Source organism: Solanum tuberosum, unplaced genomic scaffold (genome assembly GCF_000226075.1).
Source record: "Solanum tuberosum cultivar DM 1-3 516 R44 unplaced genomic scaffold, SolTub_3.0 scf00050, whole genome shotgun sequence".
Taxonomy (NCBI): Eukaryota; Viridiplantae; Streptophyta; class Magnoliopsida; order Solanales; family Solanaceae; genus Solanum; species Solanum tuberosum.
This window is the reverse complement of record NW_006238975.1, coordinates 1,878,789-1,896,652: the sequence shown is the minus strand read 5'-3', so window position 1 is coordinate 1,896,652 and position 17,864 is coordinate 1,878,789. Positions and strand designations below refer to the sequence as shown.

The 17,864-nt window shown below is 35.2% G+C and overlaps 1 protein-coding gene across 1 annotated transcript; it reads left to right on the top strand.

Moving 5' to 3' along the window:
• The first annotated feature begins 2,099 nt into the window (after window positions 1-2,099).
• On the top strand, window positions 2,100-16,335 carry LOC102601232 (uncharacterized). Its single transcript, XM_006343685.2, has 9 exons — window positions 2,100-2,272; window positions 2,341-2,402; window positions 2,473-2,563; window positions 7,791-7,877; window positions 8,118-8,171; window positions 9,123-9,307; window positions 15,008-15,090; window positions 15,201-15,301; window positions 15,728-16,335. Exons 1-9 carry the CDS (start codon window positions 2,222-2,224, stop codon window positions 15,938-15,940), a joined length of 927 nt encoding a protein of 308 aa, XP_006343747.1. The 5' UTR covers window positions 2,100-2,221; the 3' UTR covers window positions 15,941-16,335.
• Window positions 16,336-17,864: the final 1,529 nt, after the last annotated feature.

Sequence of the window (17,864 nt, the reverse complement as noted above, 5' to 3'; positions counted from 1 at the left end):
TACGACTATATTATACGACAAGCTAAAGATTAATCCAAAAGCATGGTCAAATGATCATACTGAAGCTGTTAAACTAAAAATCCTCAATCTCCGGGGGAGGCTGGATGCTATTATGAGCAATCTTCCTTTTTCCTTTAGAATTGGAATTTATCATAGAGATAAGTTTATCAACTTTATCGTGAAGAGAAACAATATGCTCACCTAATATGCTCATATAAATATTTGCATAATTACCTTGCTTAATAATGACATTAATATGCTGTGTAGTAACAAGAGCAGTATCATTTTCAAATAATTTTGAAAAAGCATTGAAGTTAACAATCCTATCATTTTTATTAATTTGAAAAGATTGTAATGGAGGAAAAACTGATTTGGTAATTTCTCCATTACTTAGTATAAAATCTCTTTCTATTATTGAATTTCTATCAATATTCATTTTACTCCCATTTGTTGAACGAAGATTGTGGTTAGTTTTATGAAAATACCTTGAAGGAATCAGTCCTTCCTGAATACAATTTAACTCAGTAGCACTATCAATGAGAGCAATGAATTCTTTCTTATAATTATAATCAATATGAAGAGTAATTTTAGTATTAAACTTTTGAGATGTAAAAGCTTTAAGGCTTTGTAAAAAATCTCTTTTATCATTTTTAAAATAAAGATTTTTCATAAAATCAAGATTATTGCTTTCTCCTTCCATAGACGAAGAAGATTCTGAGTTATTACCCAAATACTTAAGACTTTCGATATTATCGAGTCTAACTTCAATAGCCACATTAGAAGAAGCCGTGTTGACCATAGTAGATAGTGGAGAAGGCCACACTTGTTTGTCGGTCTTATCTCTTTATTATTGGCCATTGTAAAGATTGTAGGCCATCCTTTTTATTCATTTTTCTACCTCTATATAAGAGGATGTATGGTTTTAGTAAAGAGGCAAGTTTTAGAAACCCCCCCCCCCTCTCTCTCTAAAGTATTGTAATATTTCCCTTTTGTAAGTTTCCAAGTTTAAATAAAAAGCTTTCAGTTGAGTTTGTACATCGACGGGTTTGGAGCTTGCTCCAGGTACTATTCCTTATTTTTTAAATATTTCTTTATGTACTTAGCCTAAATGATAGGCAAAATTATTTGTGTTGAGTTATAGCATACTAAGTTACTATAAGATATGAAGTTTGTGTCTATTATGAAGACAGTTTGAATAGTTAGACTAAGGTCAGATGTAAGTTATCCAGGCAGGTCCTAAATGATAGGCAAAATTATTTGTGTTGAGCTATAGCATACTAAGTTACTATAAGATATGAAGTTTGTGTCTATTATGAAGACAATTTGAATAGTTAGACTAAGGTCAGATGCAAGTTATCTAGGCAAGTTAGTGAAAGTTTATGAAAGACTGCCGAAGGAATCTGTTGGATTACCCGTTGGCCAGGGAAGGCGCAGGGCGGACCCGGATAGTAGGGGTTTTCATTGACTTTCATTAACTATTGCTAGGACTACTTACATTTGTAAAGGTTCCTTGTAGCCTGACTGATCGATCCGTTTATCATATGGTATCAGAGCCATGCACTTACAGTAGCTATATGTGATATAGTTCAACACACTGTTTTCATTATGAATATCATAAAGAAGAAATCTACTGTTAAAAACAGTAGAAAAGAGGAATATGATATACCACATCATCTTGATCTACTTAATAAGTGGACTATTCCTAAAATATCACCCAGAATAATATATCATATGGGAACTTTTGAGAAACTTAGTCTCAAATAGGTGGTTAAAACCACAAAGGAAACTATTACTATTGATAGTGATCATCAGACTTTTAGATTATTATCTGAGAATGATTTGGTCTATCACGCGCTTCAACTGTGTGGAGTCATGAATTGTGCCACGTAAGTCAAAAGGTGTACAAAATTACAAAAAAATGAGCTCAGAAGAGTAATATGACCTTTGTTTAATTAAGACGCATCTCTGAAATTTCAATCCTAATCTAGAGGTACTTGTACCTTATTCCAAATTTATACATAAACTTTTATTCTATTTGCAAACCAAACATGATATAAAATGAGTTAAGGAGGATGATATGTAAATGCTTATTCATAATTTTTTTTTTTTTTTTTTTTGATAAACCCCGAAGAAACCCTTGTCCATCGACGACTTTCCGGTTCGCCTCTCTTACTGTTGGTACCATTGAGAGAGAGAGAGAGAGACAGTAGTGTTGAGTGAGATGATTAAAGGAGGCAAAACTTCGGTGCTAACATATGCTGAAAAATGCAAGGTGAGTGGGGAACCTCTTGTTCATTTCGAAAATTTCCTTCATAAATGATCTTATACATGCTTTTGCAGAATATATTGGCATCTAATTGGCAAGGTTACCTTAATACTGTGAAGGCTGATGCTAATGGAAGGTATATATATGCTTTTATGATATTATTATTTGCCTTTTGTCCCATCTGTTTATTACCTTGTTTATCTCAGCAAAGGGGAAATATGCACTTCAAAAGTCCGCTATTTCGTCAAGAGAGGCAAGCCCTACATCTGGGTACCTGAAAATGATATGCACAATGTGGTATATTTCAGCCCTTTCACATTTTTAAGCACTTTGATATGAGATCTTAATAATATTTCAAATCTGCATTTACCAAGTAATTTCAGTATTCTAACCTTATTTGAATTGCTTCGTCTTACACTTAATTGCTTACCTGTACTACTCCTCTTGAGGGTATTATAGATTTTCATTTGGATGATACAGGAGATATTATCATGTTATCGTAAAATTAACTTTGTTTTATGGTGTTCATAACGACGAAAATGACAATATTAAACTTGTGTACGAATAAGATGGACCATATGCATTTATGGTCTCCCTACCATCAGTTTGATAAGTTTTTTCAATCTTATCCATGCAGCAGTATAAAGAAAAAGAAAAAACGAAATTTGAGCTTGTGAGTTGAGCCTAATTTGAGGTTCTCTGTCTATTCTACCCTCCCTTCCTCCTCCAATTGCCTTGTGCTCATGGTTATCTCTCCCTCAAAGAGAGGGTGGAGTGGAGGTGGTATTTCTACAGAATGTCTATCCAAATGCTTTCTGTTAGTAGCATGATTCATGTAGTGATACCTTGAAAAGGTATTTTTTTTCTTGATCACACATGCTATGTCAGAACTTCAATTATTTACTTCTTTATTATTTTTATTACTTTTGGTTTATTTTGTTTCTCTGGATAAGAAGAAGCCTTAATCTATGACTAGGCATGGTGGTATACTCAATATGTGTATCATATGATTAATAATTTGATAAAAACTGATTCACTATACTATAAGGAGTCGTTTGGTGAGGGGTAAGAATAAATGGTCATGGGATAAAAAAATAGTCCTGAGATTAAATTTTGGTGTCTTATTTGGTTGTCATATTTGGGATAACTAATCCCACCATTTATACCTTAGTGATGGGATAAGTTATCCCATATAGATGGTGGGAAAAGTTATCCCAGGATAATTATCCTGGGATAACTTGTTCCCAACCAAACAACCCCTAAACGTCTTACCATAGGACATATAAACAGAGAGTAACAAAACCTTGATTAAAACAAAATTTGAAAACTTCAAAAAAAAAGAAAAGAAAGGAAGATGAACCTTTGAAGGTATAATAATTTGATAGTGACCTAAAGTTACTAGTTTAATTTTTTTTTTGATAGCAACCTACGCTTTATATTTATTGAGAAAAGTAGCATGTATTATAAACAAAGGAATACACCGAAGGTATTCCAATATTACTTACAATCAGAAATCATAGAAGTATAATTAGCCTCCTATGAATTCATAAGTAATCTAAAGTGCTAGGAATATCCTCTTCTTCTTGAGGATAATCATGTTTACACCAAAAAAAAAGAAAAAGAGCCAGACTATTCATCTTCATTTTCTGAAGGGGGCAACTCTTGTTTTCAAAGCATCTCTGATTCCTTTCCATCCAGATAGTCCACTAAATGCTCAGGCTGGGACAATCTTCCATCTCTCCCTGTGCCCTGACTACCATCTCTATTCCACTATGGTAAAGCTTAATTAATATTCCTTTGCATAAGCTAGCTATTGCCCCTTAGGTTGATGAAAATCTGCCACATCTTCAGTCTCTCCACAATGTAGAAAGAGATGGTTTATTGTCACTGTCTCACATTCACAATAAGAACATCTGGAGCGCCTTTTTCATGAGGCTATCCTGAGTGAGTGCAACCTGTTTTGTCTAACAACCAAGTGAAAGATGCCACCTTGAATGTCACCTATCATCTTCGAGGCTAACCACCTTGTTGTGTGTTTGATCTTTGAGAGCTTCTGTAACCTGAACAAACTGAGGATCTTGCTTGCTTGTCTGGTAGTCAAAACAGATTGCCCTCACTTGTGTTGAGGCCTTTGCAATGCTCTAGAATGTTAAGAAACTCAATCAATGTGCTCACCTCCCAATCATTCAAATGTTTTCTTAAACCTGAGGTCTCATCCCTGATTGTCTCTCATCTCTCTAACTGTAGCCTTTCTCTGCAGGCTCAAGTTGAAAATTAGGAAATCTAGCTTTTAAAGTGTCTTGATCTACCCAGCGGTCTTCCCTCCATTACCTACCTTGATTTTACTATTGTTGATTAATTTGGGTCATCTCCATACTCCAGTTTCATAAGGTCGTAATGCCACCTTGTTGATCCACGATTATTGTATCCTTCCATAATGCTTGTTCTTGAGAGACAAATCTCCATAGCCACTTAATAAGAAGCATGGTTTTGAATTTTCAGATATCTTATTCCCTGACCCCTTCCTTTTTACTAAGTGTGACATGATCCCACTTTACTAGGTGGATCTTGTGATTGTTTGGATCACAATTTCCTTGCAACAAAAAATTCCTTGCAATAGCATCCAGTCTGTCAGTCACATTTGTTGGCATAGGGAAAACATACATCATGTAGCTAGGTAGTGTATCAAAAACATTTTTTATGAGTGTAACTCTATCACCCAAAGACGAATACTAGCTCTTCCAGTTCACTAGCTTCATATCACATTTTTCCAGTACATTGTTCCTGTTCCAAATACCTTTTGACCTTGCATACCAAGATAAACTGTGGGAAGCTATCCTATTCCCCTCCCCCCAAGTATAGTGGCTAAATTAGCAATCCTAGGCTATTCTGTTCAGACTCTTCAAAAATATGGACAAGTGCGTGTCGGATCCTCCAAAAAATAGTACATTTTTGAAGGATCCGACACAGCTGCGACATCATATATGGAGAGTCTGAGCAACATAGATCCTAGGCACCTCATTAACTAGGTAAAAGAAGCGTTCACCCCAATTAATGTGAGGACCTGAAATGGCTTCAAATAAAATAAGAATGACTCTCAAGTACTTCAGTTGAGAGTTGTCTGCATCACTAAAGATCAAAGTGTCATCAACATATTGGAAGTGAGATATGGCCAGGCTCTGTCTATCATCCATGTTTGCTTTGAAACCCCGTATCCAACCATTTGTTTGGTGCTGTCCTAAGCATGTCATTGAGTCCCTCCATTGCTAAAATAAATAGAAAAAGGGATAAAGGGTCTCCTTGTATCAGTCCTCTCTTAGAAGAGAAGAAACCAACAGGGGATCCATTTATCAGAATAGAGAACTTCACAGTTGTAGTACATAACTTAATTCATTTGTCACCAAAGCCCATACTTTCCATGGTCTTCTGGAGAAAGCTCCAGTGTAAGTGTAAATGATCACAGGTTCTTTCAATATCCAACTTGCATAAGATGTCTGGCACCTTGCTGATCTTCCTCACATCCACACACTCATTTGCAATCAATATAACATCTATAATCTGCCTGCCTTTTATAAATGTCATTTGTTGAGCATACACGAGTTTAGAAACTACTTTTTTGAGCCTTTCCGTCAACACTTTTGAGATGATCTTGTATATACAACCTATTAAGCTAATAGGTCTGAAGTCCTTCACTGGCCCCCATATTCTTTGGAATCAGCATTTGAACTTTTTTCAAAAATGCCTTGATCATGAAAATTCTGTACAGCTGCAACTTCTCTACTGACGACATCCCAGCATGTGATAAAGAAGGCCATAGTGAAGCCATTATGGCTAGGTGTTTTGTCCCTAGCACATGCCATAATACAGTCTTTGATTTCATTATCACTGAACTGGCTCTGTAGCATAATATTATCAGATCCACTGTTCCTGTTCTAGATTGAATTGAGGTCTCTATCTCTCTGTCTCTAAGCAACCTACAACTGTTACCCCTTAATTAACGTGGATATCCATATGGATCAGGAAGATAACTGCCTACCATTTTTTTCAATAAGATTATTTTCTTCTCAATTTACAAATCCGGGCTTGTGATTTGCAAGTCGGATTCTACAAGAGGGGTGAAGTTGGGTTATGGCATTCAGAAGTGATTAAAACAGAGTAATTCAAGGTTGTTGGGGCATTTTGGTATACTTAACGAATTTCATTAGTCTGAGAAGAAGATGATTTTTTAGTCTCGGATATGCTTCCATTTTTGTTCTAGGTTTTCTTTATTTTCCCGTGCGTTCAGTTCCCTTCTTGTTCCCAGAGCTTGAGGCATTGTAGTGCAACTCCTACTGATCTCAGTTTCCATAAAAAAAGTTAGTAACTTAGTCTTTACAATTACTCCACTTTACTGAATGCAGATAGTATGGAAGACATCTATGGGGTGTGGAGAATGAAATCAGCCTGTTTCTTAAGAACCTTACTTTAAACAGGGAAAGCTTGCTTTCTGGGAATGCAAAATAAGATGGGAGAAAGGTTGAAATAGGAACAAGTGATAATGTAGCAAAAAGATTTTGGAACTGTTGTTTCTGATTTCTTATGTATTGCTTTTTGTGAAGATTTGAGTTACTTCTGTGTTCATTCGCTCTTTCTGGGATTTGCTTTCTTCTTGATTTGTATATATTCCTACAGAGTCGATTTATTTCGTTGTCTTTATTTTTACTTATAGAGCTTAAGCCCCTCTTCTCTAGTCAAATGAAGATTCTCATTCTTTCAAAACCCTTATTTTTACTTATAGGGCTTAAACCCCTCCTCTCTAGTCAATGAAGATTCTTATTCTTTTAAAACCTTTCTCTTAAAACTATAGCTATCAGAGACAACACAAGATGAAGTAATAATGACGGCATATGAATTCGGGACAACATTGTAAGGATAATATAATTCTTGAATATATATTGCTATAGGACTCCATAAAACATTGCCTTTTAGTTTTCCGATAAGGCATAAGACATAAAAAAAGACACTCAAACTTGGCCTCAACTAACAAGTAAACATTCCAGCTTTGAGTATGCACATATAGACACCTCAAATCGTCTCTTGTGTCATTTAAACATTCCAACTTACAAAATGATCATCTAGACATTTCCAAAATTTATGTGCCAAGTCAGCGTCAAGTGTCCACGAAACATAGTGGGATGAGTTGGGATGTTTAGTTACCAGTTGAGACCAAGTTGAGGTGTCTAGAAGTGCACTCTCAAAGTTAAGAGTGCTTACTTGTTAGCCGAGGCCAAGTTTGAGTGTCTGTTCATGCATTATGCCTTATGATAAACTTCTTTTTGCAAATTACTAAGTTTTAATTTTTAACTCATGATTTCCTGGTTTGGGTTTCAAAGCTCCACATTAGTTTCTGATACCATGAAGGAAAATATAATAGCTTGGCTATTGAGTAATACGGAATCTAATTTGTGATGCATGCTTGTTGGTTGAATTGGTTCATTGGAGGATGTACAACAGCCCTGACATGTTGTTTCTCTTTTCTATGTAGAACACAATGATAGATGAGCGCGGTTCTTTTGCTGTGGCCAGTCCCTTCCCAGGTCCACTGCCAAGTTTTCTCAATTCTATCAAGAAAGTGGGTATAGAACCGTTTGTTTTCCTACATCTTGTGTCTGATAGCTCTAACCTTAATCATTCAATTCATTATTTTTCTTGTGTAGCAATTAGTGAGATTGTCAGTCTGAAGTGGTTGTCATGTTGTATATCACTTCCTTGTTTCCATTTAAGTTTGTTTCTTGAGGAACTCTTCACACAGTGCGTTCTTCTATCTGGGGGATGTTTAGCTATTTGTACAAACTGACATAGCATAATGCAGTTACCAGCTCGGGTTGCTCTGATGGGTGAAGTTCTGCCTCTTAAAGATGAAAAGGTGTGTTTTAGATGGCTCCTTCCCGACAAATGAATTCACTTTATTTTAACCTCTAATATTGCTGTCTGACTATTCAATTCATTTGCCTATCTTCTGCTTTTATGAGAAACTTTGAATCAACGTATTTATGTTGTTCTTGATAGCACTCTTCGGTGATGTTAGGCTCCCAACTATTCATAGTAGTGATTAGTGAAACAGTATGTTAGAGCAGGGAGGGATGGCCATTTTATGAGGGGGTTGGTTTGGAGGGTTTTCACCAAACGGAATTTTGGCTAACCTTTTCTGAATGTGAACTTGAGGCTGCTTGGACCTGCATAAGTCAAGTTTAAGTTACTCATCCCCATAGGTATTCGCCTAGCAAACAACTATCATCCTTCTGCATGAATTGAGCAGATATTAGAAGTATGAAACAGTGAGATATACTGAATGCTTGAAAGTTTGAGTTCATCAAAAGGTACAAAATAAAGATAAAATTCACGAGTAAAATGACAGAAGGCAGAATGTAAATAAAGGGAGAAATGGATACTTTCTTCAGCTTATTTGTATAGAGAAAACAAGATAGGTTGAAATTGGACCATCCATTGAATAAGAAAGGAGGAAGGCTCGGCAAATTCCAATGAAAGCTGTGAATTATTGTTAACTTTTGCTAATCCTCTGCATACATTCATGGACTGCAAGTGAATGTACTACAAGTGATTTCTGCCATTTCATAGTTATATTTCTGCCTTTTTATTTACCTGTTGAGTTAGACCAGCATTTGTGTAGGATTGACTAACTGAGGAGCTGAGTTGATATGGTTGTAGCTTGGTAATACCCATTTGTGGTCATACAACTAAATTGTCTAGCTAAGTGACCTTGTGCTGGAAAGAGAGTTGTTCGTTTCACTAACGGACCTTTTCATGCTAGCATGAAGAAGTGATTTTTGAAATGTTTCTTCTTGCTCCATGACAGGCTAGGTTGCCTAGAGACAGCCTTAAGGAAGTCATATCATCTGAAAGGAGCATGATTGAGAAGTTCTCTTACTCCGTTTTGGGTATACTGAATTCATCCAGCCTTGGTGCTACATACCGAGGTGACAATCTCCAGGAATTACTTGATTCAGACAAAAGATATGTTGTCTTCAAGTTCAGCCCAAGGTGAACAGTTTTTAATTCAACTCTTATCAGTAATTGTTTTTTATTCAGCTAGATTATCATATACTCTTCATCAAAAAAGATTAATATGTACTATCAGTTCGATTTTTGTTTCCTCCTAACCTTCTGTCCCTCTGCAATATTATACCGAGAGTCGACAAAGAAATGTGATAGACTTTTCTGCTGAAATAGTAAATAAAGGAACAAATACTGTTGTTTCATACTAGTTACACTGAAATTACAACAAGAAGTATGAAAAACAATCACTAGGACACTGCCAACACCATAAATTACATCCGAAGACATGAATGTGTTATGAATCATTAGGGAAGGATCGATTCACAAGGCGATATATAAATCAGCTCATTAAAGGGAGGCTGAAACCTTAGAATTCATTAAAAGAGAGAACTTTGATCTCTTTAGCTCTTCAAAGGGAGACTGAAACCTTAGAGTTCAATGGAAGAGAGAACTCTAATCTCTTGCTTTTTTGCTGAAAATATGACTTATTGATTTATTCATCAAAAGCCCCTTTAAATAGGAGTCTTATTACATCAATAGCAAGTCTAATGAAACTATGAAAGTAGGAGACCTAAATCCTATTCCAAACTAATAACTATAACTTAACTTAATCCTTATGAAACTGTGAAACATAATCTCTATTCTAGAATAATAAATAAAGCAACTAAAAGTATAATTAAATACTAAATTTAAGGGCTTCCAATGCATCTACAACAGAATGAGATTTAGTTATACAATACGTAAACACTAAGATTACACGAACTTTCAACATTTCTATACATTCGAAAGGTTAGAACTAGGGATGTTCAAATCCGAACCGAAAAAGTTATTGGTTTATAGTAATGGGTTATTGGTTTTCAATTTTGATAACAATTTTGATTTTTTTTTGTTATCAAGTTATTGGTTCTTAATGGTTTGAAGTTTTTTCTTAATGGGTTAACCGATAACCCAATAGTAGATTAAATAATTTTATTTATACCATTTTCTATATAAAGTCATTGACTTAGAGCTTAGTTTCCTACTTTTATTTCTGGCTGTCTCAAACTTTTGGTTATTCTACAAAGTAGAAAGTGTTTGCTTTTGAGTAAGCTGCAATAAGTGAACTCATGTGCATGGTTCATTTGGTTTGTCACCTTGTTTCTAAGTGATTATCAATGATTTTTCTTGTGTCAAATCTTAACGATTAAACCGATAATCGATAACCGAACCGACAACGATCAATAACCGATAAACCAATAATTGATAAGCCAATATCTTAATGGTTCTATAACGGTTTAGCATGTCTACAAAACGATAACCCAATAAGTCAAACCAATAAACTTCAAAACCGAACTGAACCAAACCAATCGATACTCAGCCCTAGCTAGAACTCTCCCAAAAGATTCCCTTTTCTTTTTCTAAATATCCCTCTTGTAACCATCCTACCCCTTTTTTCTATCGAAAAACCACTCAATACATGTGTAATTGTCTCATGACAGTTACTAAGAGCCTGTTTGGCATTGTTGTTGGGAGGCCAGAAACACTTATTTTGAGAAAAAAACACTTTTGTTGATAAATTGAGTGTTTGGCAAATCAGTAAAAGTGCTTTTAAATAGAAGCAGAAATAGTTTTTCTGCTGTTGGGAAGAAGCTAAAAATAGAAGCAGAAACAAAAAAATATTTTTCTCAAGACTAAAATGTCCTTTTCATATATACATATTTACCAATATATTTCTTATTAATTAATTAACATATTTCATAAGTTTGGTTAAATTTCATATAAGAATTTTATTTTTAATTTTTATATAATAAATTTTATAATTTATTTTACGTTTATATATTATTATTTTATATATTATATATTATTGTACGTTTTATTTTGTAGAATTAGAAAAAATGTAACAACAATATTTTTACAAGATCAGAAAAAAGAAAAAAAATAACAATTAGAGATTTCATCCTCCCAAAAAGGTATACTATTGATTGCAAATTCATGTAAATTTTAATTTAAAAAAAATAAAAATTTAATTATTTTTTTATAATAGATATTTAAAATAGTTTCTCTATAAAATAATTTTAATATTAAAAGTGCATCAATAGTTCTTTTTTTGTAATTTGACTCTTAAAAACACTTTTAAAAAAAGATTGGTCAAACGCAATTTGCTTATGAAAAACACTTTTCAAATGAATTAACCAAACACAAATTGTTTTTTTTCAAAAGCATTTTCCTAAAAAGCCATTTTTAAAACGTGCTTCTAAAAATAAGTTGTTTTTAGTAGCAATGCCGAACAGACTCTAAGTCTTTTAATTGTTTATTTTGGCCTCCTGGGATAAGTTTTTATAACTTGAGGCTCATCAAAATGACTTTGAGCTCTATAAGTTTTTGGCATGAGTACTTATCCAACAAGGAAGAAAAGAGATGTTTGAGATGAGATTCTAACTTTTTCTCTTCTTTCTTGGAGATACTATTGGTACAACTGAATGTAGAACTAGTGTTATGAATGGCAAAAAGCGCAAAAAAGCTCTAAGGTTCATTGGGGCTTTAAAGATAGCGCAAATAAAACGCGGGCTTTAGTGAAGAAGGTGCAAATGGAGGAAAAATACAAATATTTATTTTTAGTCCAAGACTAATAATTATAATAACAAGATAATAAATATATGGACAAAGAAATTGAATTTTTTTATATTAAGTAAAATATCAATTATTTAGTGACGCCTCTTCAGGATTACACTCATTGGTAAGGAATAATATGTCTTATAGCCTTGATGACGACACTGAAACACCCATAAAGTGAGGTGAAGTGATCAATATGTATTTGTGATTGCTAATTATTGTGAATGCTAGCTATATTCACAATTTTGTGAACCTTTTATAATATCAATATTTAAAAGTTAGTGACTTATAGATAAGTAGGAATGGATTTCTAGAAGTACCTTTATAGGTTGTAGCTTCCTTTTTATTTACTCCCTGGTTACCCGTGCATGTGATGTAATTTAACTGTATTTGACAATTTTGGAGTGAGTTATCACGGTAATTTTGTAATGGTAGATATGTAGGAATGGATTTCCTTTAACTATTTTTTTGCTTTAGATTCTTGGAAACCACTTATTACATTTTATTCCGTATAGGTGTGCAAACAATTTTTTAGAATATCTTTATATGGTAAACTTCACCCACCAATTCCTCCCCTAGTGTGAGGAGCTCAACCTCCATCTTCTCCTCTTGGTTCTGTTGGTGACTCAACCACAATGTTATGGTCCTTGATATGTATTAAAGAATGACAAAAGTCCCACATCGGTGGTTAATGAGATGGATGGACGGACTCCTTATAAGGCTTGGGCAATCCTCCTCCCTTTGAGCTAGCTTTTGGGGTGTGAGTTAGGCCCAAGACCTAATTTAACATGGTATCAGAGTAGGGGCCGTCTCACCCGATGTTGGGGCCCCCAAAATCAAAATTGCCCAATCACCAGATGCTAAGCACTGGGCGTGAGGTGGGGGTGTTAAAGAATGACAAAAGTCCCACATCGGTGGTTAATGAGATGGGTGGACTCCTTGTAAGGCTTGGGCAATCCTCCTCTCTTTGAGCTAGCTTTTGGGGTGTGAGTTAGGCCCAAAAACTAATTTAACAATATGGATGTAGTTATGGGACGCTGCAAGATGAAATTAGATGTTTTTTCCGTATGACCTATGTTGTTGGTTCGTCATAGAGAACCTACAATTTCTTGATTTAAAGTACTCAAAAACTAAAATGATTTTTTACTTGGATTTCATAGGATAAACATAGAGTTTAATACAATACTGATAAGATAACTGCCCTAGAAACTAGGACATGGCTTCCTTACATTACTAGAACGAGAAACTGCAAATTACTACAAAGAAATAACTACTACTGGAATGAGAAACTGCAAATAACTACTACAAAGAAGTAACTACTGGAAATAATTACTGCTGTAAATAGTTGGGAGATTTGAGTGATAACATTACTCCCTTCCTTCAAACCGCTGTTTCTCCTCAAGCGCTAAGTGTGGAAAGTATTTGTATTTTCCTTTGTTTTAGCAAATTCTACCTCATTGTCTGTAGAGTCGATCCAAAATGATTTCTCGCATTGATGACCTTGGGTTCACATTTCATCACAGTTTAAACAAAATCCTTTGTCGCTTTTCCTCCATTTTAGATCTGGTCAATTTCTTCACAAATTTGATATGTTGAGGTGAGAAACCTGATGTCTTTGATCAGCAATTATCTAACAATTGCGAACAAATGAGTTGTTCCTTGAGTTCATAAAGCTGAGATAAACTCATCACCGTAGCCAAATCTAGAGATTAGGCAACTCAACCTCAATTGCTATATTAATCAGCAAGATCATTGATATAAAGTTCAATTTTTTGTGATTGTGCGAGTGTACCAGCCCGCGAAACTAACTGCTTAGACTTTTCTTGGTAATTTGCCATAGACCTGATGTGGTGTAACTTAGCTAATCTTTCCAACTTGTGATTGGTGGCCCAAAACGAAGGCTACAATGATGTTTGAATTCATCCTAAGAAGGTTGAGGCATATCTATCTCTTGTTGAAGAAACCAAAGTTGTGCATTTCCCTCCAAATGAAAAGGAGCAAGTCCAACCTTTTCTTCTTCTGGAGTTTGTTGGTGTCGAAAGAAGCGTTCACATATGTTCAACCATTCCAAAGGGTCCTCCGACTTTTAAATCGTGGGAAATCCAACTTTGTATGTCGAGGAATGATGGAACTTCCTCCCGCTTCTGATTTTGACCCTTGTGCCACTCCAGTTTTACCCTTCCAACCGCGAGTTTGACTGGTATGTTCAGTTGATTCAGAATCAACCTTTGAATTTGCTAAATCCTTTGTTAGTGCATCAAAGCGAGCATTCATTGCTTCCTGTTTGGCTAAATTGGCTGCATGTTCTTCTTGGAACAAGTTCACCAATTGTGCCAGTTGATATTGAATTTGGTCTCCCGTAACTCCCGACTCTGATACCAATTTTTTACGGTCCCCTGATGTGGATCTAGTTATGGGTCACTGCAAGATGAAATAAGATGTTTTCTTTCTACGACTTATGGTGTTGGTTTGTTATGAGAGATCATGCAATCCCTTGAGTTAAATTACTCAAAGATTGTAATCATTTTCTGCTTAGAATTCAAGGGATAAACATAGAGTTTAAATACAATACTGATAAGATAGCTACCCCTAGAAATTAGGATATGAGTTCAGACTTCCCAACATTACTAGAATGAGAAACTGCAAACTACTACGAAGAAATAACTAATACTGGAATGAGAAACTGCCAATAGCTACTACTATAAACCGTTGGGCGACTAAGAAGTGATAACACATAACCTTATGCTTGGAGGCGCAGGGTCCTCAGTAGGCTATTCTTGCTTATCCAAACAAGAATAAAAGCCCTCAAGAGTGTGGCCTAGTGGTGAATGAAGTGGTTAGAATGATGAGGTCTTAGGTTCAAATCCCAGCGGAGATAAAAACACTAGGTGATTTCTTCCCATCTGTCCTAGTCTTGGTGGACAGAGTCAACTTGTCCCATGAAATTAGTTGTGTGCATGTTGGCCCGGATACCACGGTTATCGAAAATAATAATAAAAAGTGTATGATATAAATTCAGATGGATGGGACAATTTAATATATCTGAAAACTGGCTAGAAATGTCTTGCTAATGAAAAATTATCTACTTCACAGTTCATACATGTACTTTGACAGCAATGGAGGGACTCATGAAGTAGATCTAGAGGAAGTCCATGCAACAAAACCTGATCCTTTATGTAAGAGTTTTAGAACTGAACTGTTGATGTTTGCATATCTGATTATTTTGAGGACCAATGTGTTCTCATTATTGATGAGCAGTATTCTCTAAATGTATTGTATTTTGTAGCATCACATACCATGAGCCTGATTGATGGAATTAATCAAAGTGAGGTGAGGCGTAGGGCTCTAATTCTCTTCTGCATCACGCACTTGAATAAGAACGCAAAGGTGATTTCTGGTTGTCTCTGAAAGCTCGGGTAAAATGTATTTGTCTTCTCTGAGTTCTCATGCTAAATATCTGTTAAGTGATTTTCTTATACTTTCATTTGGAAGTTCCAAGATAAATTAAGCCACTGCACTAGATTTAGGGCCATTGTGACTATATATAACCTGGTAAATTCTTACACATGTTTACTGCCATTATTTTCATTTTTCAAGGTGGGATCCTTAAATTTTATGTCTAACTTATAGTTGTCACAGCATATCATTGTTGTGATCGAGGTAGTTACTATATAATGACACACATAAGCCATAAATCCACACCAAACATCAACAAATATTGCCCTCGGCCTACCAATTTGCATTATCATTCAGTCACTATATAAACTATTAGCTGATATGCAGAAGAGAACTGATCCCTGGTTTTATGTGAAGGATGCTTATCTGCTTTCTATAGATCGGAAAGGATTGGATGTGCTGGGAAAAGTTTTAGGTCCAATAAGGAGCGATGGTTCTCGTGAATATCAGTGGAGGGAGTTCAGAATTGCATTCAGAGAAGAGGCACACACTGTTGAAACATTCTGCCGCCAGCTTGTTGAAATGGAGGAGGAATCACTCAAGAGTATCTCCAACTTTAGTGGCATATAAATAGGGTGGAATTAGCATCACAGAGACAGGTTTGAATAGAAAGCAAGGAGAACCTGTGATGGACAGTCCCCACCAGGAATAACTGCATCATGATTCATGGGTCACTTTTGACAGAGAAGGGGAACTGCGATAGAGGGTCCTGGCTAGGAACAGAAGGATGAACACTTTTATAATGCAGATGAGTGATCTTGTGATTTGAGCTGTGTTCATATCTGTTCTTGTAACCTAGATCATAAAATGTTAATAACCTAAGCTGAGCCGTGACACTGTAGTTGAGGAATGTTATTCATTGTGATTTTAACTGTTAAAAAGCTTATGGTTGGTGCGAGTTGCATACCCTCACCTATTATAAAGAGAACGTGTTTCATTAAATTTAATAGAAGATAATATTGTTATTATTTGGTGGGTGACTTGTCAGTGACAGTACGAAGCCCCTACTAGACACACATGACTCATTTTCAAGGCTGGATAGCTACTTGCTAGTTAGGGCTGACGGAAGAAAGTTTTGAACCTGCAGGTTAGTGTTCTTAATTCACTGATCCATTTCTTGGGCTAACACAAGATAGATATGTACAGGTACTGTACTTGATCCGGTTCATATTCGCAGAAGAGAAGCACTAAAGCTCTTGAAACTAGAGTATCTTGTTATGTTGCCTGATGGCCATATCTGCAGACATGTGCAACAATTTGATGACGGTTAATCTGAGGAACACCCATTGAAATGCTAGTGTTCAAATTTACCAAGTAACTAACTATATTCAAATTCAAAATGCTTCTTATATAGTACGGAAATCAATTCGGTGTATGCCTTGTACATTGAAGAAAAGAGAAAAGAAACAATACATCTTTCATCAAAAGAGAAAATCAAGTAGTAACGCTAAGAATTTAAGATAGCAAATATAAAAATATGAATAAGAAAAACAACAATTTAAGATAAAAAAATTCCTATACTCGGAGTGCCCTTTTTAGCTATGATCTAAAATTGTCTTTCTTTTGATGATCACGCGATGAAAATTCTCTGTTTTAGGCTGGTAAAACCCTAGAATTATGTGGGGAGAAATATGTAAGGAGGGAGAAAATCACTCTCTTGCATGTGACTTGATGCCACATCACATTGACCTTATTACTCATGTATTTTCTTTGTCATTTCTTCAAACCTTTTGCAATTTGAAACTGGCGATGGACAGTTTTGGAAAAAATCAAATCACTTTCTAATGGCTCAAACCAAACTCGTGTTTCAATATTTTTAGGAGAACTTTTCATTTGCTTCTGTTAAACGGTAAGAATTGTGACTGACTACTGGAATACACAGAATATTAAAGTGAGTTATGATTTCTTAAATTAACTCGTTCCCACAAATTCAGTGTGCCTTAAGAAATTATAACCCTCTCATGGTTGCCAAGGTTTGGGTTACTTCTCCCAAAATAGAACGAAAAAATGCTTCTATAACCGCGGAATTACACAACTCCAGCAAACTCAACAAAATCACACGACACTTGCTTCGTTTTTTTTTTTTAAATGAAAGGAAGAAGAAGAGACAAAAATATCTCTGTGTTGTCTAAGATCTTAATTTATAGACAAAAAATGAGATAGAGAAATACAATTGAAAAGATAATATAGCCTTTTGATGCAATCCAAAAATTATCTTCTTCATACCTTAAAACCCCCTAACACTTGTCTCTAACTGTGTCACATAAAATTATCTATCACCTTTACTAATGTTTTATTGAGAAAAGGTAAATTAAGGTAAAGATTAGGACAGCCTGGTGCATACATGTTAGCAGAGTCCGGAAAAGAGTTTATGGATACAATTTTTTTTATTAAGTTTCAGTTGTAAGAATTGTCGGTTGCGATCTCATAAGAATCACGCATTCTGTATTTTCAGGATTTTTACATTGAATCAATGTATAAGCAATATTGCAAA